At 48.8% G+C, this 25,398-nt stretch overlaps 1 protein-coding gene across 1 annotated transcript in view; it reads left to right on the top strand.

The window, feature by feature from the left end:
• The window catches only part of Srrm4 (serine/arginine repetitive matrix 4), a 157,248-nt gene extending 147,481 nt beyond the window's left edge, over positions 1-9,767 (top strand). Inside the window, exons 11-13 of the mRNA XM_021163443.2 lie at positions 1,679-1,789; positions 2,457-2,591; positions 4,193-9,767. Of these exons, the coding sequence (XP_021019102.1) occupies positions 1,679-1,789; positions 2,457-2,591; positions 4,193-4,493 (547 nt within the window). The 3' untranslated portion in view covers positions 4,494-9,767. The remainder of the gene's footprint in view (positions 1-1,678; positions 1,790-2,456; positions 2,592-4,192) is intronic.
• Positions 9,768-25,398: the final 15,631 nt, after the last annotated feature.

The following is a 25,398-nucleotide window of genomic DNA, read 5'->3' as shown; positions in this document are numbered from 1 at the left end:
GTTGCTGTAACTCTGTGGATTAGCGATTTGTGCTGGGCTCAGCGGGCTGGCTACGTTGTCAGCCCCCTCGTGTGTTTTTGACCAGATGGTGGGTTGGCTAGGGGCTGCGAATTGAAAGTCAGCCAGTGATTAGTTGTCTCTGCACTCTGTTGTCTCTCATCAACCGGCAGGACTATCTGCTTATACACGTGGTAGTGACAAGGGAGAGGGGAGGGAGGGAGGGAAGGAGGGAGGGAGGGAGGGAGGGAGAGAACTTCTCAGCTTGAAGTAACATTCCATTCTGTCTTGCTATTCTATTAAGCAGAATAAATCACAAGACCCACCCAGAAGATTCTCCTTTCGTGGGAGGAGTTGCAGAGTTACATTTCAGGGGAAGGGCGGGGGGGGGGGGGGGGGGAGAAGGGGTTGGGGGGGGGGGGGGGGGGGGGGGGGGGAGAGAGAAAGAGAGAGAGAGGTGGGGGGGGCTGCAGCTGTTTTTGTATTCTCACCCCCAATTTCAAGTCATTGGTATTGCTTGGTTACCTTATCTGGAATAACTATGTCATGGAACATACAGACACAAGATCTCAGTAACTGGAACATCCCATTAAATACAACCCCCCCCCCCATACCCTTGATCCCAGCTTCCCTCTTCAAACAGAAACTCCCAAACAGCAAACTGGCTGTCCCTCCTCTTCGACAGCTATATAATCAAAATGCAGTTTTCTTCTTTGGTTATTTCCAAACCGGCACTTGCATTTTTTTTTTCTCTAAGATTTCTCAATGTGCGTGCAAAGAGCAATCTGGCGGGACACTTTCCATGGGGGGGGGGGTGTCACAACTGTACTCAGTAGGAAGAGTCATCCCTTCCTCCACAGTGTTCCCTGAGAGTGGGACCATCAGCTGTGAGAGAGGTAGAGCATAGGTAGAGCGAGTTCTGCTCTCCTTCAGTTACCCAGAGACCTCTGTTCTTACCACAGTTTCAGCACACCCTGCTTCCAATCATTTTCTTTCTTATTGAATGGGGGAGGGAGGGGCAAATGTTTATCCTCTCTTCTTAGGGCAAGCATTGTCCCTGCAGCTCTCTGACATGTGAGAGTGACTAGCACCACTGCCTATTCTTGTGAACCATTAGGAGTGATGGCTGGCACACAAACAGTTCAATGATGGTAGATCTGATCACAAGAAGGCTACTTAGTAACGGGCAAGTAGTCCATACAGCATGGATACTCTGCACAAAGAAACAATCTATTTCCTAGACAGGGTGAAATGGAACACTATGCTAAGCTAACCATGCTCCTCCAAATGATCTGAAATGTAAAACTTGGGAATTACTTGTTTCTAGAATTTTCCATATATATATATATATATATATATATATATATATATATATATATATATATTTCTGTGGCTTCATGAATGGTTTGGGATATCACACAGATAAAAACAACAATAACAACCAAAAAAAAAAAAAACTGGCCAGGACAATAGCATTCACTAAATAACAGGGTGTTGTCCATATTATTATTATCAATTACTCTAAAAAGGAGGAGATTTCATTCTCTGATTAAGGGACAGGTTCCTTTAAAGAGTGCCACCTAGTGCGCTCTAGGTGCACAGAGCCTTAGCCGATGGCACAACCCTCACACACAGGTCTGCAGGCTGCAGGCTCCTTAGGCAGCTCTTCGGTCTTCCCCAGGTCCTACTCTCGATCTCCCAGCTATTCGTCCAAGTCTGGCAAGAGGAGCCCACCTAGCAGAAGCTCCAGGTCTCGTCGAAGTCCCAGCTACTCTCGCTACAGCCCCAGCAGGTATCACCCCATCCCCTAGGGCGAATCCACCCCCACCCCCACCCCCCACCCCCCCCCCCCCCCCCCACCCCCGCCCAACTCTCACCCCCACCCCCACCCGCCCGGCGCATTCCTACTCCAGCCCCTGAGCCACATCCCTTAGACCTTACCTAGAAGTACCCAGTATCCCAAGCCTTAACCCAGCAAAGGTAGGGACAGGAATTCTTGCAATCCTTTTTTTTTTTTCAAACGTAAGTGGCAACAAGGCCTCAATACGCCCTTTATTCTACTGTCCTTACACATCTGGGTGCTCGGTTTCCTTCCTTGACTTGCTGCATCCTCTTGCCCCTGTATTCACAGCCCTGATTCTTGCCCACCCCAGTGCCTTCTGATATGTTCCTCCTTACCCACTAGTATTTGTGCCTCTGTCAAGGGGTGCGCACAGGCATGCGCGCACGCACCCACCCACGCACAGAGGCCGCCACTCTGCCTCATGCCCAGCTCATCCCATGGTGCTCACGGAAGCAGATTCTTCCCAGAGTGTGTCATCTTCCCGCCCCTGACAAAGCCTAGCCTCAGTGAACACAGCTAAGAGTCTCACACAGCACGCACCCGTAGAAAAGCCAGCCCAGCCCTAGTTACCTAGTAACACCCACGGCCCCTCGTGCCCGCTGCTACACCCCTTCAGGGAACGGGACCTAAAGTATGGTGAGAAAGAACCACAGCCCCGAGAACGTGCGCGCAGGAGGCGACGGTCCTACTCGCCCATGAGGAAGCGCCGGAGAGACTCCCCAAGCCACCTGGAGGCTCGGAGGATAACCAGGTGAGAGAACCAAGAGCAGGACATTGCCTGCTTCCAACCTTCTCCCCATATGGACAATGGCGCTGACTAAATCTTCTTTTGCTTCCCTGAAACTGGGGGATGGGGGGGGCTCCAGAATAGCCCTTCCAGCAGCCCCTAAAATGATGGCATTTGTTTCAAAGCCTTCCCTAGTGTGGAATCTTACCAAGCTTCCAATCTGCTAGGCCTGCAGTGGGGCAGGGACCTGGATAGCATGTGGACGGAGTGAGCTTGTCCTGGAGACTGCAGAGAAGACAATAGGCCAATAGGAGGACCAGTGTGTAGCCTAGGGGGTGTTTGTTCCCACAGGGCAGGGCACTGGCCCAGTAGTACAGCCTGACCTGGGTGGAGATAGTCCTATACCCTACAATGCTCAGATGCCAACTTAAAATTAAACTATTCGTGATCACACCCTTAATCAAGTTCAGAGAATGCAAGTAATGTTACCAGGATATCCAAAGGCTTAAATGGAGCTGTGGTGAATTCCTGGGGGCACCTAGAGCCTTTTCTACTCCTAAGGCTGTTTCTCACCCACAAAACAAGGCCTCACTCCCCAAGAGTGTCACGTGGAGGAGATGAAAGGGAACGAGAAGAGGTGACCTCGCTTTGTAAATTTAAACTCGGGACACACTGTGTCCTATCATTATTGACTCAGTGGTCAGAAGAGGTGGAAGTGTGACCTGTGACAGCTAAGGTCTCTGAGGGGAAGCGCTGTTGGCAGAGAGAGGGCAAAGGCTGTGAAAGAAATTGAATTTCTCGGGCTTTGAAACCTGGGAGAATGATTAGAAAGGCTGGATATTGCCCGCCCCCCCCAAATAGGTTATCTTTCTAGCCATCTCCACTCATCCCAGAGACCAGCAGGAATCCTGGAAGCAACATTGTATCCTTCCTGAAGAGGACCAGGAGGCAGAATAAGGACAGTGGGCCCAGAGTGATGGATGGGCCTGGTCAAACAACCAACAGGGCTCTCTTCCCTGCATCTAGGCATCCATGAGTCTCTTGGCCGCTAGTTACCCATGCTGCTTGGCTAACTGATCATGGATGTAGTTCATTTTCTTAAAATCAGTGCGTTCTTTTTCACAGCACCCTACAAACACACACACACACACAAAATGAACTTATTTTTAAAAAGAAACTATATACTACAGTATATGGAAAAGCAGTCTCTTCTGCCTAGAAACAAGAACCTACTGGAATAGACAGTTCTAGTAAAAGTGAAAATAGTGAAACAAAACTTCAATCAAAGTCTCAACGCAGACACTGTTGCTAACTGGGAACTCTGAGCCCCAAGCCTGATTTGTTGATTTTTTTTTAATGACATTATCACTTTTTCAGGATAGACTAGCACTAGAATAGCCTTTTCTTTGGTCTCAGAACTACCAGGGGGGTGGGGGATGGGGGAAGAGGTGGAGTATGTTGTTTTGTTGGTGGGTTGTTTTTGTTTGTTTTTGTTTTTGTTTTGTCTGGTTTGCATTTTCTCACTAAGAGACTGGGGGATAGAAGGATATTGTTTTCCCTGAAACAGCACTGGGGCTCCCGGAGAGCAGATTAAACCTCACGCTTCCTATCTCTGGTCTCTACAGTGCCCGCAAACGCCCCATCCCCTACTACCGACCCAGCCCCTCCTCGTCCAGCAGCCTCAGCAGCGCCTCCTCCTGGTACAGCAGTAGCAGCAGCAGCAGTAGCAGCCGCTCTGCCAGCCGCAGTTACTCCCGGAGCCGGAGTCCCAGTCGGAGCCACAGCAGCCGGAGCCAGACCCGGAGCAGGACGCGGACCAGCCGCAGCTCCAGTTCTCGCAGCCTCAGCCTGGGCTCCCGGAGCCGCAGTCGGAACCGGAGCCTGAGCTACAGCTCGGCAGAAAGCTATGCCAGCACGAGGCGCTAAGCGAAGGCCCTCCGTCGAGGCAGCTGCCCACCGGGAGGACCCCTCTGTACTCTGCAGTCTCCTTTTACTACCTGCCCTTCAGACCATCTTCCGGGTGACAGATACGGAATGCTCCTGGTTCCTGTCCTTTATGCTTTCCTGGGAAGGTGGCATGGGATATAGGGACTTCTATTCCTTTGCCAAGCTGCTAGGAGCCTCTCTACCAGCGCCATCCTGGGGCTCACCGGGGTTAGATGGAGAAAGCCACCTGTGGAAAGCTATAATCCATGACTCAAAAGTTTGGGCCTGGCCAAGACATGTGGAGACGGCTCTGTTCCACTCACCCACTGCTCACAGTATATCTCCTAAAGGCCAGGGTTAATCCGTTCCCCCTGCCCACCTCACACCCCGCCCTTGCCCACTAATTCTGTCTTATGGCTGCACAGTTTGGAACCAGTGTTGGGAAAAAGAAGAGAGCAAGAGTGGTTGAAATTCAAGATAAGAGCTCTGAGCTTTTATCTCCATCTCCTGGGTCCAGACAGGAGCAGGGGCAGGTGGATGTTAGTGTCATTGACGGTAGGGTTCAGGGAAAATTGGAAATGAGCTCGCTATAGCTGCAAAGAGTCAGGTCATCTGCCCTCCTAGTATGTCAGCATGGTCAGGGAAGGGAATCCAGCAGGTTCCAACTCTGTGGTGGCCCTTACACGGGGCCCTGTGACACCCCAGGGACAATAAGGTGACAGTGGAACAGTCAGCATACCTTGGACAGCAGCCCTACTTCCCAAATTTGCCTCATCCCTGGGAGCTGGCACAAATTTGATTCCACGGGACCATCTGCTGAGCATTCTCAATGCTGTGGCCAGCAGCCAGTCCCCAGCGCCATCCAGTCTGCCCTTGCCCTCCAGTTGGCGCCTGCCAGCCCCCTCCACAGTGCCCAGTCTGCCACACTCTGGATTCTACCCAGGGGCAGCCTGGCACCTGCTGCCCTACATGAAGACCACTCTCCTTGCCTCTCAGGAATTTTGCAAAGACAGAGCACGGCATTGTAAATCAGTGTTGTTGGGGGAAAGACTCAGATACAGAGAGCCTGTGACAAAGGGACTCAAATGGTCCCTGTCTCGGGCTCCTGCTAGCTTCTGAGTTTGCTGTCAGTTTAGAGAAGCCCAATCAAATTAGGGAAGTACCACACTTCAGAAGAGTATAGAAGTACCCTCCTGCCCAGGGCTGACCAGCAAGGGTAAGCTGCCCTCTGATATATATAAATGCCACTAGCTGCTTTGTCTGCAGAAGATATTGGGAACAGGCAGGCAAAAGAGATGCTCCTTAAAATAAACTCATGGGCATCCCCCTCACCAGCTGCCTGGCTTTCCTGAGCCTTGTGGGTATCAAGTTTGTGATGACAACAGTTGAGCAGAGCCAGAGCACATGGAGAAAGAGCTTCTCTCCGGGCTTTGAATAGTTGCAAGGACAGACAGCGTTACTTAGCCTTTTTGCCTCAAGGAAAACATCTGGAGGTGAAGTGGGGGCGGGATTCCCATTATTCAAGCAGTGATCTTCCCCCATGCCAAGCTTTCCCAATCTATCGTGGTGCCCGGGGGTTCAGTGAGCACCAGGGAAGTCCTTCATCCATCAGGAGAGGGGGAGTATCAATGGCCACATCATGGCTTCTGGCCCAGATGGAAACTCCACCCACCAAAACTCATGGATACCTATGCTGATGCCACCACGGGAGGCCGGAGAGCAGGTGTCTGGCACAGGAGTAGGCGCCCTGGGAGGGCATGTGCAGCAGCTGTAAATAACCCTCGTCCCCACCCAGGATGCCAACCAAGCCAACCGAGCCTCATCTTTTTCATGGAGACAAAGGCTTCCAGGAGCCACCAAACCCTCCTCTGCAGGACAGCTTATGAAGGCAGGAGAGCCTGTCCGGAAAACACAGACTATCTTCATTCAAACCACTCTAGGGGACCATTTTGCCTGGGGCTCCTAGCCAACTTTTTTATTTATTAGATTTATTTATTTTTATTTATTTATTATTTATGTGATGAGCTCTCTCTCCTCACCGTTAGGGGTATTTAATTATTTATTTATGTATTTATTCAGAGAGATTGTGTACCTTGATATGTGGTCATTTGTGTATTTGGTGGGACCTTCTAAATTATTTGTGTATCTTTTTTTTTTAATCCTGTTGCTATAGCTGCAGTGGAAGCCGAAGGCCAGAGGCATCTTGGTCTTTTTCATGAATGCTCTAAGCCCCGAATATCCTGGGACTGTCCGAGAAGTGTACTAGTCCCAATGCTTGTTATTCAGCTTGATGCCAGTGAGGTTTGGGCCTGTGCCTCAACCCCATGTGCATGTACTGCACCGTTTTCACAGAGATATCAGAAAGATGAAGTCAGCCACAAAGATCTCGTGATCCTCAATTCAGGGCTGGAGCCCAACATTAACATGTAAAGCTACACAAATTTAAAAGAGCTATGAAGGACTCCTTGAATGGCTGCCCAAAGTCAGAAGTGCCATGTCTTGGCCAAACAGCCCGCCTCCAGTGGCCTCCAAGATAGAGCTGTTCCCTTGTGGTTGCGGGACCACATGGGTAGGGATAGTTTAATACTAGCACAGCTCTTGGAGACAAGGTATCATTCTGATGAAACAAAGTATCATTCTGATGATGTTTGATGCTGGCACATCGGGAGAGAAAAGATAGGAATGGGCTAACCCAGGGAAGACATTGTGCTCATCTCGATGTCAGCAAAAGGGATCCACTCCTTCCTATGAGCAAACCTAGTCTGTTTCATGTATGTCACCCCTACCCGCTTCTCCTTCACTCCTAGCTTTTGAGATCAGAACGTGTCCCTGCTTTGCCCGAGACAGACAAACACTGTTCTGAGAAGAGGGCACGGGCCATCCTGGGGCAAACCCACAACCCAAATCGAACATCCTTTTGCTGTGATCAGCAGCTGTTGCATTAGGGATGGCACAAAGCTACTTCTGAAACTAAAAAATAAAAGGCAGATGGAGGGACAGCCAGATGCCCCCCCCAAAAAAAAAGGTCACTTCTAAGCTCATGCTGGGATCTAAGACCCCGAGACCTTTCTCGGTCTTGCCTTCCTAACCAACTGGCAGGGACTTTCGGCCCACTGGCTACAGAGAACTCTTGCCCTTTCAGAAGTCATTCTCTGCTTCCTTGCGGGTGCCAGGTTGCCTGGTCCAGTTGTGGATTCACCAGCACATCCCTGGCTCTTCCCACCAATGTGGTTTGTCATGCTTTAATCCAAGCTAGGGGATATTCTTCCCTGGGGAACAGTTTTCAGAAGGCTGTTTAGATACCTCTAAGGCTAGGATACACTGCTCTTCTGCTTCTCCCTCCCCTTCCTCCTCTTCCTCTTCCCCTCCTCCTCCATTTCTCTCCCCCTCCTCCTCAATCTTTCTCCCCTCCTCCTGCCTATTCTCCCTCCTCTTCCTCCTTCTCTCCCCCTCCTCTCCTCCCTCCTCCTTCATCTCTCACCCCCCATTCCCTTTCTCCTCTATACTGCTTCTCTTTCCAAGCAAACATAGAACTCTTTCTGGGACAATAATAACCTTGGTTAAGTAGAACCATTACACTCAGGTGTATCTACTCACTGTACCCTCATTCCTTTCTGCTTTTAGGGAATAAAACCCCCTGAAAGTGGGTTGCAGCTGTGTTTGGACAGTGGCTAGCACTCTGTGTCGCATAGGCTCTTCAGGGTGATGGCTTAGTTCAGCCACCAACATCCAAAATGGGTAGAGTGTCTAGCCGGAGGTTTAGCTACACATTGCCAAAGCCCCTTGACCTCCTGCTGCAGGCATGCTCTACAGGAGTGAAATGGGGCTAATTGTTACTTTGCTGTAGGCCAGTGTTCCCACCTAGTGAGGTGGAGTAGTTGACAGATAATTCCAGGCATTGGCCTGATGCCTGAGAGAGTCAACAAACACAATAGGTGTCCCAGAGACTCGGGGAGGAGAATTATCTTGAAATGCTGCAAGAAGGTTCCTATTCTTGAGACAAAACTAAAAATAGCATCTGAACTCCTACGAGAACACAAAGTAACCCCTAGTTGCCAGCAAAGCCCATTCACGTCCACCCAGTCCACCCATGGTGGAACCCAGTCCAGGTTCTCCTTGAGACCTCCTTGGAGTGTGACTCAGCTGTTCAGGAGCAGAACAAAAGGGAGATGTTGAAAAGGAATTTGGGCCTCAGTCCCAGAGAACCTCCATCCCTGCGTTCCTCCCATCCAGTCTCTTTCCCAAAAGGGTTTAAAGAAATACAGATTTGGGATGCTACCAAAGGTTGAAGAAGAAAGCAGTGAGTTTTGTCTTTCTCGAGGCTGACTTCCAACATTGGGGTTTTGTTGTTTGTTTTAGTTTGTTTGGTTGTTTTTTGTTTGTTGTTTTGTTTTGTGCTGCATTTTTCTTTTCCTGAGGTGCTGAGGGTGGAACCCAAGACCTCATGCACATTAGGCAGAGATTCTAGCGAAAGCATCACGCCCTCAGACCTGGGCTAGAGTCCCCCTCCTTTCATCCTCTTCTGCGTACATTCTGAACAGTCTTCTCACAGGTGTCTGTGTCCCACCCTGGTTTTCCCTCTGCTGAGTAGAAAATTTTATTTGGTGATATGTGTATGACATATGCCCCCTTCCGCTGGCCAGCCCACCAGAGACACTCTGGCCAAACACAACACCATCGGACAACACTTTAAAGAATGCTATGCCTTCTCTGTTCGTTCTGTACCGATGAGCCAATGACAGTGACATCATGGTCACCATCCCTCTGTCCTTATTTTTTATTTCTGTTTGTGTATTTGGGTTTTTGTTGTTGTTGTTGTTTTAGCTTTTTGTTTTGTTTCATTATTCATCTGTTTTGATTTTGTGGTTTTGTTCTTTTCTTTTTTTGGCGGTTGTCAGTTTTGCACTGTAAATACTATGATGTGAGTCTGACCTCAGAACATGGCTTACTTAATAACTTATTATTTCCTATTTATTGAGTGGTATTGAAAAGTGAGGGGGACCAGCCCTCCTGCTGGGTTGTTATTGAAAACCCACCCATCTCTCAGCTCTGGGTGCTGCTGTCTGTGGTGGGGGAATTATCACCCAGGTAATGAGTGCTAGACTTACCAGCCAAATTGGAATCGCAGAAACAGAGGCTTCTGTCATACAAATTAAGTCCAAATGGATCTAAAGCACTAGGGAAAAAAAAAAAAACCTCATTTAGATGGAACTTAATTGAGGAACTCAAATGCCTGTACTCGAACCAACTTCTATTAAAAAATCACAACTGAAACACAGAGAGAGAATCCTTTTTCCCTGGCTACATGAAATTATGTCTGTGTATTAACAAGCTGAAACAAAGAGAAAGCAGCGATGGGATTCTTTTGTGGTTCTCTTTGGGGATAAAAGGAGTGGGTCTTGGGTCTCAGTCTTGTCTTAGAAACCCAATGGACTTGGCTGGTGTGTTCTGGGGAGGGCATGGGAGAGAGCTCTGCTCTGGAGCAGTGAACTCCATCCTGGTGGATATCATGGATATACCATGTTGTAGTAATGTTTAATCCCAACCTGAGGTTTCCACCCCACCTTACACCATTTAGTTCCCGGATAAAAGACACACATCATCTTTATATTTACAATAAGCCATAAGCAGCTCAAGAGATGGGCAGATATGTACTCTCTATGCTGTTAGAATTGATAACCTCTTATCGATAACCCCGAGTTATCACTTACTATGTTTTATCTGGGCTGCTCTTAACTCCAATCAGCCAGCCCTCAGGGCCATGTTTTCTCGACTCCTCAACCACGGCAGCTTCTCCTCCCTCCTCCTGCACCTTCTTCTTCTCCACTGTGGTTCTCCCCCATCCCAAGCCCAAGAGAAACCTCAACCCCACCTATGTCTGTTCTGCCCAGCTATTGGCTGTTGGCATCTTTATTTGCCAACCAGAAATAACTCGGGGTGGGGGTGGGCAGGGTCACAGGTCTAAGTGCAGACGCTCAGTCTTGTGGTCCCACGCTTAACATTAAAATAGACAGCAAGGCTGATGGCCATCAACCAAGGAAGCAAGCAAAAGGATGGGGGCTTGGAATTTCCTGCAGGGCAAAGTAGGAATTAGCTGGGACGTGGGATGCACCAAGGTTATGAAAATCACAGAGACTAACTCCAACGCTTTTTCATCCAATTTAAACTCTCCAAGTTCAGTCTCCCTCAAGTCCTGCTGGGGGAACACAAAGTGGCTCTGCCCTGTCCTGACTCTAATCATGGTCCATTGTTAGACTGCTTCTTCTACAACTATTCTGATGAGCTGGTGACAAAGGTCCTAATGGCTACTTTTCAGTTGGGAGGAGCTGAGGCCCATGGAAAGGGACTGTCATTCCTAGCTCTTAGAACTGGCATCTGCCTGACTCCGTGTCCCTTGTCCCTTGGTGGAACCTTTCTAGGGGGACCTAAGCAGTGAGCACTCCACACTGTGTCTCTTTTCTCCAAGGCTAAGCTATTTCCTCCAGTGGCCATTGGCCAAGGACCTAGCTGATTCTGCCCCCCAACACACACACCTCAAAACCATTTCTTTACATGAGGGGCTGGGATTCCCACCTGGAAAATCCCAAAGCAGAACACTTTCAACTCCCCCTTGCTCAGCCTGACCATGCAGCAGCTGCCCAGAATGACTTCCCTCTCTAGTGACACATACTGTGCCCTCCAGCATCCTGGGAGCCTGTCTCAGCATTACAGTGACCACAGCTCACCATCACCTTCCCAAGGGTTTCCAGGTTTTCAGCCTGTAGGATCCACACCTCTGTTCTCGTTAAAGTCCATGCTAAGGTGTTCTCATACATGGCCCAGTGTCTTCTGTGTATGGGATGTTCAGAGGAGGAAGACAGGGTATTTGAGAGCTCTTATGACCTACCTGCTGTGTGTCACACATAGATCCATATGGGTCAGCGCATTTGTTGAATTTCCCAAACAGATCTGTAACCATTTGGGTAATTTTTTACTTTTGTGTAAGTGTGTGTGTGTGTGTGTGTGTGTTCACACACATGCAGAGGCCAAAGGATAACTTCAGGTGTCATTCCTTCAGGTGCTGTCCAACTGCTTTTTTTTTGAGACAGAGTATCTCACCAGCCCGATGGCCAGTGTGCCTCCAGAATTAGCCTGTCTCTGCCTCCCGCAATGCTAAGGTTACATGTGGGGGACACCATGCCCAGCCTTTTTACATGGAGAACACATTTATGAAGAAATTTATCAATTGCGTCATCTACCCCACCTGGGTTTTGGATGCCCATGTGCCCAGATGGTAGTAGCTTCTATGCATTTCCTCAGAAATCCCAGTCAAAACCATCTATCTCACTGTGCAGCCTTATCATAGCCTTCACCGCAGTCCCAACATTAGATTTGCTTCCTAACAGAAACTGAAGCTTAGGAAAACAAAGCCACTCGCCCAAGAGCCAGAGTCTCCAGAGTCAAGGACAGAATTCAAGCAAACTGACTCAGAACTTCAGGTTGTCAGCTGCTCTCTATAGCTCCGGAGTTTGTACATATCTAACCTCTTCCTTCATGGTCTGACAAAGACTTTAGATCCTAAACCTCTAGGACAATTCTACTCTTCTCTGTGTGGCACTGGACAAGGGTGGCACCTGTAGGTGACTAGTTTGCTGACCTGTAGAGTAGGTTAGCAGCAGCGACCTCCTTGGGCTTCTATGGGAACAAAATGAGATAGTCAGTTCCTTCAATACACCAAAGTAGGGATAGCATTCAGTTAACGATAATGAGCAAAATTGTCATTTCCAGTACTGAGTCTGAAGTGTGATAGCGGGAGTCAGGGGTCAGCCTAATGGAGCCATCTTGGAACTCAGGGGTTTTCTGGGAATGTTCCCAGGGCAAAATTTAACATCTCTTCCCCTCCGGGACAGGTTTAAAGCCCTCACGGAATAGGCAGGCGTCGGTGGGGTTAGCTCTGGGGATAGGGAGAGCACAATAAACACATTTCCAGGCAAGAATCTCAGGCCAACACTGTCACAGCCTTCAGTTCTCAAGAGGACCTGCTTTTCAGGCTGAAAGTCTTATATTTAAAATGTTCATAGCATCATGTTTTTTAAGTATTATGTGAGTCACTATTACTACTACTACACACACACTCACACACACAGTCACACACACCCAGCCACACATAGTCACACACATAAACACAGTATCTCTCACACACAGTCACACACATACAGAATCTCACACACACACAGACACACAGGCACACACACACAGAGTCACACACTCACATACACAGTCATACACACTTATACACCAAGTCACACACTTATACAGTCACACACACATATACACAATCACACACAGTCACACACATAAACACAGTCTCACATACACAGTCACACACATAAGCACAGTCTCTCTCACACACAGTCACATGTATAAACACAGTCTCTCTCACACACAGAGTAACACACAAAGTCACACTCACATACATAGTCACACACACTCATACACAAAGTCACACATATGTATACATACACAGTCACACACAAACATACACAATCACACACAGTCTCTCTCTCTCTCTCTCTCTCTCTCTCTCACACACACACACACACACACACACAGAGTCACACACACAGAAAACCAGTTATTCTCATCACTCATCCTATCTCTTGTCCAATAAAAACCCACCTTGGGAATCCTGAGGGTGGGGTAACCTGCCTTGGGTAAGTCTGTGGCTGCCTGCCCCCGGTCATCACCACCCCCAACCCCCACCCCCATGCAAACTGATTTCATTCTTCCTAAATAGGTTGGTTGTGAAGCTGTACCCAATGTCCTCTTCTGGCATTTTATAGTGACTAAGACCCATCGATGACTTAACAGTCACATGCCCTTTGCCCACACTGACACATCACTTTTAGAGTGCACCATTTGACAGAAGATACGGTTGAGGCTCCAGGGGCAAGCTCACCTAGCTAGTGGGCATCTGGGTCCAGATCTGAGAGTTCTAGGAGCATTTCTTAAACACCCCCTTTTTTTTAATCCCCGAGTTCGTGAAATCCATCCATGCAGAGCTAGCCTACCCCCCCCCATGGCTCCAATTAGATGATATGTCAGAAATTGTGTCTTTTAGGAGGCTGTCCCTGTGACTAATGTCACCACTCTCTGTGACTCATGGACAGGCCTTCACCTTTGTTTCTTCCGCTCAGACTCCCGGTTACTGGGAATCCGCGTGTTTCTTTATCTAGCGATTGGTCTGGGCAGGTGCCCCACCCCCGCACCCCTTATCCCTCCATCCCCCCTAGTCCCAGCTGTCCTGGCTGCTTCTCAGATGCCTTCCTTCCTTACCAGATTGGCAGCTGCCCAAGTGTGGAGCTGAGGCAGCTCACCTCCAACACTCCCGCTTCTGGTGATCTGGAGATACGTGCAGCCTCTCTGCTGGGTCCAATCAATGAAACAATTCAGGACGTGGGAGGGATGTTGGGAAACAGAACTTCCCAGGAGATGGAACCCAGACTCCGGCCTGTAGCGCTTATAGTTTGAGCATTTAAGCAAGTCACATCCTTAGGATCCAGTTAGCTGTTTTACCTATTAAGAGGGGTAGGAAATTGCTTTGAACTGTTAGCCCGCCCCTACAATATGTGTGTTCAAAGCCGGGCAGTGGTGGCACACACCTTTAATCCCAGCACTTGGGAGGCAGAGGCAGGTGGATTTCTGAGTTCGAGGCCAGCCTGGTCTACAGAGTGAGTTCCAGGACAGCCAGGGCTACACAGAGAAACCCTATCTCAAAAAACCAAAAAAGAAAAAAAAAAAAGTGTGTTCGAGGGAGAATGTCAGGCACTGGTGCTTCTAAAAATCTCCCCAGGCTATTTCAGTATGAAGTCAGGGTGGAAAACCACTGAAGAAGATGGTACCCACAACACTACCCAGAGCTGATCGATGTTCTAAGGTGAACATAAAGCCAACACTAAGATCAGACAGCATCTCCGCAGTGCCAATCAAGGGCCAGGCAGGTGTCTGGGAGCTCCACCTATGTCAACATAAATTATCTACATATTCATCTCCACAACGTCCGCAGGACATAGACGCCATAGCATCAATTTCAGAGTTGTAGAAACCGGACACAAATGGTTGCTGTAGGTCTCACTGGTAGTAAGTGACACTGCAGAGGGGTGGGGGTGGGGCTGTGTTGGGGAGAGGAATAAGGCAGAGTAACTATACCTTGGAGGGTCAAGCAAGATGTCACAGAGCTGAGGAAGAGGGCAGGTGCTGGATAAGACCAAGAACAGAAATGAAGTTTGGGGGAGGAACCATAGGGAAGTCGTGTGCGCGTGGGGGTAGGGCAGTGATTATGTCTGCCTGAAGTTAGCTCCCCACACCCACCTCCTGTCCCCACCCCTACCTCCCTTGGTGCGGTTGGTTTTGTTTTTGTTTTTACCTCAGTACTTACTGCTAACCTGTAATTACTTCTCTTGTTTTGTGCCCATCTCTGAGGGCAGGAGCCATCTCTGCCTCGTTCATTCCTGTAGGGACACTCTGCCTGGTAGGCAGCTGACTATCAAGTGATTGGATCTGCCAAAGGCTTCCAGCTCTGTTCCCTCCCAAAGCCTGTTCATTTTGAAGCATGTGTGTGTGTGTGTGTGTGTGTGTGTGTGTGTGTGTGTTGGAAGGCTGAAGCAAGGTAGTGACATGTCCCCAAGGTAGTGACACATCCCTGGAGCTATGTTGCTGATCTACCCTGGGAAGAGAGAAGGGATCACAGATGGTAGAGCAGACATGAGCACCTACCATCCACCTGGCCTTACTCAAGGCACAGAGACACCTACCCCGGTCTACAGAATGACACAGATCTTAAAAGGAGCGCTGGGAAGCAAAGACTATACAGTTCACTGTACCTGTGAGTTCATAAGTGGTTTTCGTGGTCTCTCTGAGTTTCGAGCTTCTTACTGTCTGCTGAGAAAAACAAAACAGCAACCTCACAAAAAGACTGTGGAGCTTAGAGGAGGTGGGATGTACCAGGCACCCAGCAGAGAGAAGGATTGACTTAGAATCTCACCCCACCCCCACCCTTAGGAAAGGGGAGCAGGAGAACCAAAGGCTGAGATAAGTTCACAAGAAGTTTCTGGAAGATTCCATGCCACCGAGGCCAAGAGAGCAAGCACTCCTACCTGTTACCTTCCATAGTGTCTCCTCCACCCAGAAGAATCCAGAGTCTCTAGAGAGCTGGCACCTCTGCCATGCCCCAGCCCCACCCCACCCCATCCTCCTCCGCACTCAATCAAAGCTTCCCACCCGGGCCATTCAGCTCGATTGTGGAGAGACTGTGGGCTGTCCATGCTTGTCAATCAATGTGGATTGACAGCTCTACTTTATCACACCCTGGGACTCCAACTCCACGTCATGGGATAGCCCGGGGCCAAGCAGCCCTTGGTTGACTCACACTGGCTTCTTCTTTGTTTTTCTTTGCTTTGCCATAGAAACGTGTCCTGGCCGGGCGGTGGTGGCGCACGCCTTTAATCCCAGCACTTGGGAGGCAGAGGCAGGCGGATTTCTGAGTTCGAGGCCAGCCTGGTCGACAAAGTGAGTTCCAGGACAGCCAGGGCTATACAGAGAAACCCTGTCTCGAAAAACCAAAAAAAAAAAAAAAAAAAAAAAAAAAAAAAAAAAAAAAAAAAAAAAAAGAAACGTGTCCGATGCTCTCTCGAACTGCAATGGACACTAGGCCTCTTTGGCAATAGTCTTTCACATCTAAACCTGAAATGAGTAATACCAACCATATTAAATAGAGTCACATTACATAACAGGAGGGAGTTTAAAGGGGTACTGGGGAGGCAGCTCAGTCAGTGAGTGTTTGCCGTGAAGGCCTGAGAGCCTGGGTTCAACCCACAGAATCTGTGCAAAAAGCCAGGCGTAATGCTGTGTGTTTGTAACCCCAATACTGGGGAGACGGAGTCAGGAGGATGCCGAGTGACTTTCTAACCAACCAACCTATCTTAGCTGCTGAGACCCAGATCCCTCTGAAAGATACTGTCTCAAAAGATAAGGTGGTGAGAGACTGAAGAACCACACCCAAGGGTGTCCTCTGGGCTGTGTGTGTGCGCGCACACACACATACCTGTACATATGTGTATACACACTTTCTCATACATATATACACTCACACACTCACACTCATGCACACTCTCACACACACTCACACATACGCACATGAACACTCATGCACACTCTTATGTACACTCACGCATACTCATGCACACTCACAGACACGCATATGTACATGCATGCACACACACACACACACACACACACACACACACGCGCGCGCGCCTTCAATAAACAGACATGAAGAGGACAATGAGATAGAAATGGTGTACACACACAGAGGAGGAAGGAGCAAAGAAAGAGAGAGAGAGTTTGTTTCTCCTCGACCTCTCTCCCCTCGATTCTTATTTCTATATTAGGGTATCTTAACTAAAGAGAATCCATGACACTCAGTACTTAACTGTCTCTCTAACATTTGACGCTCTCTAGAGTTGCTGTATGAAGGTATCAGCCAGCACAGGGGCTATGCATTTCTCACCCATTTTCTGAACGAGCTTAACTTACAGGAGATTTTAGGGTAGTTGGACATTTCCCCTCTCTTAGGATAGTGAAGATTTCTCCAATGTCCCTCTCCTCCCAGTATCCCTTGCTCCTTCATCCAGGATAATGCAGGCCCTTTTGTTGTTGTTTTGTTTTGTTTTGTTTTTCGAGACAGGGTTTCTCTGTATAGCCCTGGCTGTCCTGGAACTCACCTTGTAGACCAGGCTGGTCTCGAACTCAGGAATCTGCCTGCCTCTGCCTCCCGAGCACTGGGATTAAAGGCGTGCGCTACCACGCCAGGCTAGGCTCTTCATTCATAACTAGGTTTATAGCCAATCAGAGACAATGACTCCTCCTAAATTAGCTCTGCCCAGGTGATTACTTTTAGCCAATCAGAAAAGGGCAGAATCTTTTCCCCGGGGTTTCTAGAGAGAGCTTCATCCTGTGCTTGTCTTTCATTGCCCCGTTCCTCAGTTCTTCAAGCTGAGATGAGGATGTGACCGCTGGGACTCAAGTGGCTCCCTGATCCATGAGGTGATGATGAGGGATGAGGCTGGAGCCAGCACACATGTGACAGGTGCCATTAAGGTCTCGCTCTCTTGGAACTTTGTGGGCATCGGAGCAGCACTGGATAGACATCCCTGGACTTTCGGCAGTGGCAAGAAATCAGCTTTTTTCCAGTTTCCATGGGTGACTCTTTGCATGGTTGTTGTCCATAGATAAAGCTCATTCTTATTCATCCAGGGAGAGACCGGGGCTGCCACCACAGCGGAGCCATCTTCTTGGTATCCCTCTCCTCCCTCCGAATTATCCCAAGCACAGTCTCAGAACTTCCTCAGACTGCACACGCCCAAGAGCTGTCACTCCCAGTCCCAAAAAAGAAATTTTCAAAGCTGTTGCCTGGGTGTCATGGTCACCAACTCGTCAATCCAGCTTCTGTCCTACCACAGTGGCTTCTGGGAGACAGGGCTATAGACCTCTCAGGTCTCCCGTTTCCTAAAGAGTTCACTTTCTGCGGAATGGACAAAGCAAGCATACATCTTAAATGTCCCCGACTGAGAGACATGGGCACCAGAATACCAGAGCAAACCTTCTCAAATGAGGACATTGAAAGTCTCGCCCGTCTGAGGGCCATTCGTATTGAGAATGATTGCCTCGTGAATAGAGCTATACCCACAGTTGAAAGGGCTGCCTGTCGCAAGCAGCTAGATTAGGCTGTCGTCATGAACAGGCCCCAAAGAACAAAGGTTTGTGTCTCATTCATATCCGTTTTTGAGGGCCATGACTTTCACATTGATAATCACAGCAAACAGCCCAGGATCCTCTGCCCGCAGAGCCAAGGCTCCCCTGGACTATCGAATGTTTTGAAAGGCATTGACGTTTCAGTGAGTTGTGGGGCAGTTGGCTATGAAGCGTTCCCACAGGCTCATGCCTTGGAACAGACAGCTGGTAGGATGTTTGGGGAGGTTATGGAGCCTTTCGGGGCTTTGCTGGAGGAAGCGGGTTCCCAAGGGGACGGGACTTGAGCGGTATGAGTGGACCCACTTCCTGCAGAGCTCTCTGAGCTTGTTGGTGTGAGCCATATAGCATGCAGCTGCCACGTGTTTCCAGAGTCCTAGTCATAGCCACTCCAGCCACCGTAATGGAAGGCATCCCTGGACCATGAACCAAAACCTAACTCTGCTCCCTTGCTCAGCCTCTGCTAGGTAATGGGCCGCAGCGATGAGAAACCAGCTACTACAAAAGGAGAAACTGGAAATGCCTGACAAACACACCCAAGTGACAACCACAACACATTTTCTTAAGCACTGTGTACCAGGTCCTGGTAACACAGCTGAGAACGACTGGATTAAAGTCCCTTCTCTTTTCCCTTCTACCATGTATCCATGCCGAAGGAGGGGGATACACAAATAGATTTCGAGGTGAAAATAAAGATCTCAGTTAGTAGCAAGTTCAGGAAAGAAAATGAAGCCAGCAGACGTGAGAGATTGTTGCTGCCAACGGTTAGGGAGGGTTCCTCTGAGCAGATGAAATGTTTAAGTAAAGATCTGAATGAGTCGGGAGACCTGTTTCAGGCAGTGGGAACAGACGCAGCAAAGGCGAGAACATCTTAGATTATTTTGTCTGAGAGGCCAGAGGTCTCTGTGGCTAAAGAGCTGAGATTGTGGGAAACTCAGCAGCAGAGACTCCCATGAGGTCGTTAACCGAAAGCTTGCTTGTCGCCTTCACGAAGCTTTACGGTACTGGCTGCCATTTTAATGAGCTTTTTGGTTGTTTCTGAGAGCCAGGGCTTCTCCTCCTCCTCCATCACTACTCTTTAGGCTACTCGTTAATGCACGTAAGCACGCAGTGGAGAAAGGAATAAATGAGAAATAGAGCAGGCCACACCCCCTCATCACCAGAGCAGGCTACACCCCTTCCTAACTAGAGCAGGCCACACCCCCTCCTCCCTCTGGGGGGGGTCCTCTTTTCCAGTTCGGTTTGAGTGGCGCACCACCCTGCCAGTGTCAAGGTCTAAAATCCAAGTCCAGTGTTTAACGGGCTCCTTCTTGCCCCTGGGATCCTCCCAGTGACTATCCACATTCGATTCATCTTTGTCCACTTGATACAACTTAGGGTCATCTGGCAAGACAGAAACTCAATTAGGGAGTTGCCTCCCCCAGGCTGGCCCCTTATAAGCGTGTCTGTAGGACATACTCTGATGAATGATTTGTGTGAGGAGGACCTAGCCCACTGTGGACGGGGCCATCCCTAGGCAGGTAGGTGGTCCTGGGTTCTATAAGAAAGCGGGCTGAGCAAGCTATGGGGAGCAAGCCAGTAAGCAGCACCCCTCCAGGGCCTCTGCATCAGCTCCTGCCTCCAGGTTGTCCCTGCCTTGGCTTCCTCTAGTGACAGACTGTGACCTGTGAGCTGAATAAACTCCTCCCTCCAAGGGTGTGTTGGTCAATGTTTTATCACAGCAAGAAGAAGGACAGAGGGTAACTATAAGCACCATGGAAGAGAGGTACACGGACAAGATCAGAGTACCTGATCATTCAGAATCTACGCTTCTCTATGAGTGGGCACAGGCTCTACCCGTGCAGCTGGGAGCTGATACCTCCCGCTAAGGATACTTACTTGCCTGTAGCGGGCATATTTCTGTCTCATCCCAGGCTACTGCTCATTCCTCAGTCTCAGTGTGTACTGTCATTGTTCCACTGGAAGAAGGTTCCAGAAAACCCGGTCCTGTGAGAAGGATGAAGGTGACAAGCTAAAGGTCAGCTGTGGTTGTTAGGCGTGGCTGGGATTGGAAGGCTGGGATCTCCACAGGCATAGGGTTTGGAACCCTCCGTTTCCAGTCTGCCTATTATGGATATCTCAGTCCATTTCCAAGTGCTATGACTTGTACATGCCACGCAGGGCAAGGCAAACCAAACTCAGAGAGCATCCACTGCGTACACAGGCTCTACTGTGCCCAGGCATGTTATCCTCAGGAACCCGGACTGAAACAGGACACACAAGCGTGATGCTTGTGTAAGGTGTGGCTTGCTGGAGATTCCACTAGTGACATCTTTTAAGTGTTCTGAGAAAGTGAAGGGAGAGAAGATAGAGACATGGGCCGCCCTGGACCTAGAGTCTCGGTGAAGGAGGAGAGCCCCAGGAGCCCCCCAGGGGAGAGAGAGAGAGAGAGAGAGAGATCTGAGCCCTGGGCTGGAGCAGGAGGGAAGACTCCCATTAGAAACCTTGCCTTTGAGAGACCCTCCCTCGGCCTTTGATGATGGTGCTGGGGTTAAGAAATGGGAAGATGTCAGGTCACTGTCCTGCCAATCCCCGTGTGACTCCAGCCCCTGCTTCTGCCTCCTGAGGCCCCAATTGTGGAATGTAGGATGATGTCACCTCCCTCAACTGTCTCTTTGGAAGATTAACTGCGGTATTTCCCGTGTGAAAGTTTTAAGTAGATGGCAGGCAGGTGAGACAATGTTTGTTCTGGGTCCTGGGATCTAACATACTTACACACACACACACTCACATGTGTATACATACATTTATACATTCAGCACATATGTATACACTCATACATTCATACACACACATATACACAGTCAAACACACAGTTATGTACACACACGTGTACACACATAAAACACTCACATATACACTTACACACATACACGTATATATACAGTCACACAAAAATACACACTCATAAACACACATACTCATACCCACATTTATACACTCACACACTCACATATTCACACACTCATACACACTCATATACACATTTATACACACATACACGCTCATATACACATTCACATACATATATACACTCACATTCATACACACACACATTCACACACATGCACTCATACATAAACTCATACACTCACACATTCACACACTCATACACTCACACATTCACACACTCACACATATAAACACACTCATATACACACTCACACACATATATACACTCTCATATGTACACTTACACATTCACACACACATGCATTCGTGTGCACACTCACACATTTGCAGACTCACGCACACTCACACACTCGCACATTCACATACTCATACACACTCACACACACATTTATACACTCACACACACATATATATACACTCACATTCATACACACACACACACACTCCCAGAGTTTCCCCTTTTCTGGAAGAACCAACCCAGGCATCCTCCCTCTCCGAAGCCTCTCTGAGTCTGACCCCATATATTTAGGCTGGTCAGTGATGGCCCAGAATGTTACTCAGCACTTTCCCCACAAGTCATCTTACATCTCAACAGGTGGTTCAGTCAGCAGGCTTAGCAGCTGCCTCACTTCTCCGTTTCCCCAGGCAGAAAGCTGGCCTGACCCAGGATGCAGTAAGATCCCAGAGAAGCATGCCAGCTGGTGCAGAAGACCACAAGACCTGGGTGATGTTTTCCCTTCATGGTTATTGTGAGCAACCTGCATCCCACTGGCTGTGTGACCTAGAGGAGGTGGCTTCACCTCTCTGGACTATGATGAATAAATCTGAAGGTGGATGTGGTGACCGGCACTAAGAAGGCCAATGCAAGAAGATATCAAATTACTACCCAATCTGAGCCACATAGAAAGACCCATCCAAACTAACACAAAACCTGCTGAACTAGAGCCGTGTATATGGTCAGTGCTGCGTAAATACAATCAGAGACTCTGATTTCAATGAGTATGACAGCCTGGTCAAAGCCCAAGACCTAAGCTAGAATCCCAGCTCTGTCACTGAAGGTTACACGAGTTAGGCATGTGCCTCAGTTCTTTGGCTATAACATGAAGACACCAAAAGCCCCTTCCTCACAGGCTTTTGGGGAGGATTCGATGAGTGGGCAGGAAGTTCAAAGTGCCAAGGCTAGGAGGTAGCGCCTGGGTCTTCTAGCCACGTGGCCCTCAGCCTCAAAAAGAGAATACAGGGCCTAGGGTGCGATCCAAGTGGTAGAATGCTGACCTAGCACACACCAAATCTTGGGCTCCATTTCCATTCCCGCAATCCCAGCAGTTAAGAAGCAGAGATAGCCAGGCGGTATCCCAGCACTGGGGAGGCAGAGGCAGGTGGATTTCTGAATTCCAGACCAGCCTGGTCTACAAAGTGAGTTCCAGGACAGTCAGGGCTACACAGAGAAACCCTGTTTTGAAAAAAACCTAACCCCCCCCCAAAAAAAAAGAGGCTGAGGTAAGAAGAGTCGGGAGTTCAAGGTCACCGTCTGTTGTATAAGGAGCTCAAGGTTTGCCTGTGCTACATGAGACAGAAAGGGCAAGGGGGAGGGGGTGCTGGGTGGGGAGAAGCACAGGCCACAAAAGATGCTCAGTCCATTGCTGTCAAGCTTTCTCCCTTCTTGGTTCCAGGCAGAAGGGCCTTCTAGAAATTCTCAATGAAGATGTGCAAAGAGGCCTGGGAAGGAAGAAGAAAGCCTTTTAGAACACGTCCTCCAAACAGACTCACTCATAAATCAATACAGCTCAGCGGCACATAAACACACACCGCAATGCCCACCCAAATCCACACGCACTCAGCTGGGACCTCACAGCCCCCAGCCCAGCCCAGCCCAGCCACTAAAGAGCCTCACCCCAGCCCCCGCCTGGTCCCAGGCAGGGCCAGATTTCTCCCTGTTCATCATACAGGGTGACTCTCCTCATAATTAGCTGCAGGCTCACTCGGCCCCTCCCAACTGCGGTCTGTGCCCAGCCATGACATCAGCTTAAGTCTTCTGGCGCAATGAGCTCATCCTGCCTCACACTGAGGCCACCCAGGTACTTGGGGGGACACATCAAGTCAGGACAGGGGGACCCTCTCTCCACTGGAGCAAAAGCCAGGGGTCTCAGCCAACGCACCCAGTACAGATCTAAGATTCAAACCAGTCAGCTCTCCCACACAGTTTCTGGCACAGGACATCTGTGTGCATAGGCTGGCTCTCCTCTATTTCCTCATCTGAAAAATGGGTTGATGGTATCAAAGATGGTTGTGAACATTTCCCACCATTACTGCAGCGGCTCACCACGGTGAGTGATTCTTCTCAGTATCCTTATTTTGAGTAAAGCACCTCGTAAGAGGACAGCTGTCTAACAAAACAGCTTCTCAACCTGGGATTCAAATTCCCCAACATGCTTACCCCATAAAGAAAACAGAGCTGGGACCCCAAGATTCTCAAAGAGAAAATGACAAGTCCCAAGCTCCCCAGCTGTTGAAGATTGGAACCTCAAACCCAAGACACCTGTAGGTTAAAAGATTCCTAAATTCATTTTCCTAGCAGGATGGAGGAGCAGAGGTTTCTAAAAATGGTTCTCCCTGGATCTGGGCTTTCAAAATATCCCATCTGGAGACCAGTGCATCTAGACACTTGTTATTATTTGAAATAAAGATATAACCCCAGCCTGGTGCTGGTCTGTAGTCCAGCCTGCACAGGAGGCTGAAGCAGGAAACTCACAAGTTCAAGGCCAGCCTAAGCTGAGAGTGAGGTCAAGGCCAGTCTAGGTAGACTACTGAGATGTTATTTGAGAGTAAAGAATAAGGAAATAAAAGAGTCTCTTTATCTGCTTACATAAACCCACTTACACACACACACACACACACACGTGTGTGTGCATACTACAGATTAGGATTTCCTGTGAGGAATAGCATAGTAGGACAACATAGTAACATTTAAAAGAATAACGAGAAGGACATATTCGGTAATGAGGAAGGATAGAACGTAGGCAAAGGACACATAAGTCATGAAAGAGATTAGAAACATATTTTTTCCTAGTTTGCACCCCATCACAGATTTGGTGTGTGTGTGGAGTGATTCTGTGTATGTACAGGGTTCACAAAGGAAGTTCCATGGCACAGCTGTTCTGTGTACGGGGTTCACAAAGGGAAGCTTCAGGGCATGGCTGTTCTGTGTACAGGGGTTCACTGAGATGGATAGCATTTGGGACTGGGCAGATGTTCGAGCTTCACCCCCACTGTGTCATGTTTTTATTTATGAACCCATCGCGATAAATGGTTTTACAGAAGGAGGAGGATTAGAGGTGCAGCTAGCTCTGTGCTGAAATTCTTTCCAGAATGTATAAGGCAGTCAATGAAAAAAAAAATTTTTTTTCTGATGACTTATGACTGTTAACTCTCCTGCCGCATGGGACAGTCGTACAGTCGTAGAGCTTGTAGCTCTTAGTGCGCAGAAGAGGAGGGTTCCCTCAGCTGTTTATGAAGCACTTATGAGCAAACATTATGCAACCGATAAGTTGAAAGTTGAAAGCTTAAAAGCACAGACTCCTCTCTGAAGTCTATGACGTCACGCATTCCTGATGACACGTCCCAGAGCAGGCTCCTCTCCTGCCCCATTCCACAGGTGGAAAACAGGCAGCTCAGGCATGCCTTGGAGTTATATTGCCTCTGATAGAAACTCTTCCCTTGACCAAACTTCAGGCAGACTCCTCCTTGGAGGCCCAGGGGTGCGTTCTCTTCACCCAGTTTTAACAAGAACAAGTCAGCTTAGACATAATCCCTATAATTCCATCACCCCCTGATCACCTCTTCCCATGCTTGATCAGTGGTTTACAAAGCGAGGGCTGGCCACCCCAGTCTGTAGATATAGAGGACTCCAGTTAGATCAGTTTATCCAGAATTCCCTCTGGTCCCTGGATTCCCCCTGGTCATTTCCCATCCATTGACCCCCATTCTGCCTCCAGGCTGTAAATCCTCAGTGGCTCAGGCTGTGCTGGGAGTTGAACCCGATCTGTTTTCTCACCCCAAGACCTACCTATCCCAATAGACTCTGTCTGACAACGTCCCTCTTTTCATAACTTAAACTGCCGTTTTAAAAAAAAATTCGTTCTCAGAAGTCTGAGGCTGTAAGACT

The sequence above is a fragment of the Mus caroli genome, chromosome 5 (assembly GCF_900094665.2).
Source record: "Mus caroli chromosome 5, CAROLI_EIJ_v1.1, whole genome shotgun sequence".
Taxonomy (NCBI): domain Eukaryota; kingdom Metazoa; phylum Chordata; class Mammalia; order Rodentia; family Muridae; genus Mus; species Mus caroli.
The sequence above is the reverse complement of the archived record's forward strand: the minus strand, read 5'-3'. Positions and strand labels throughout refer to the sequence as shown.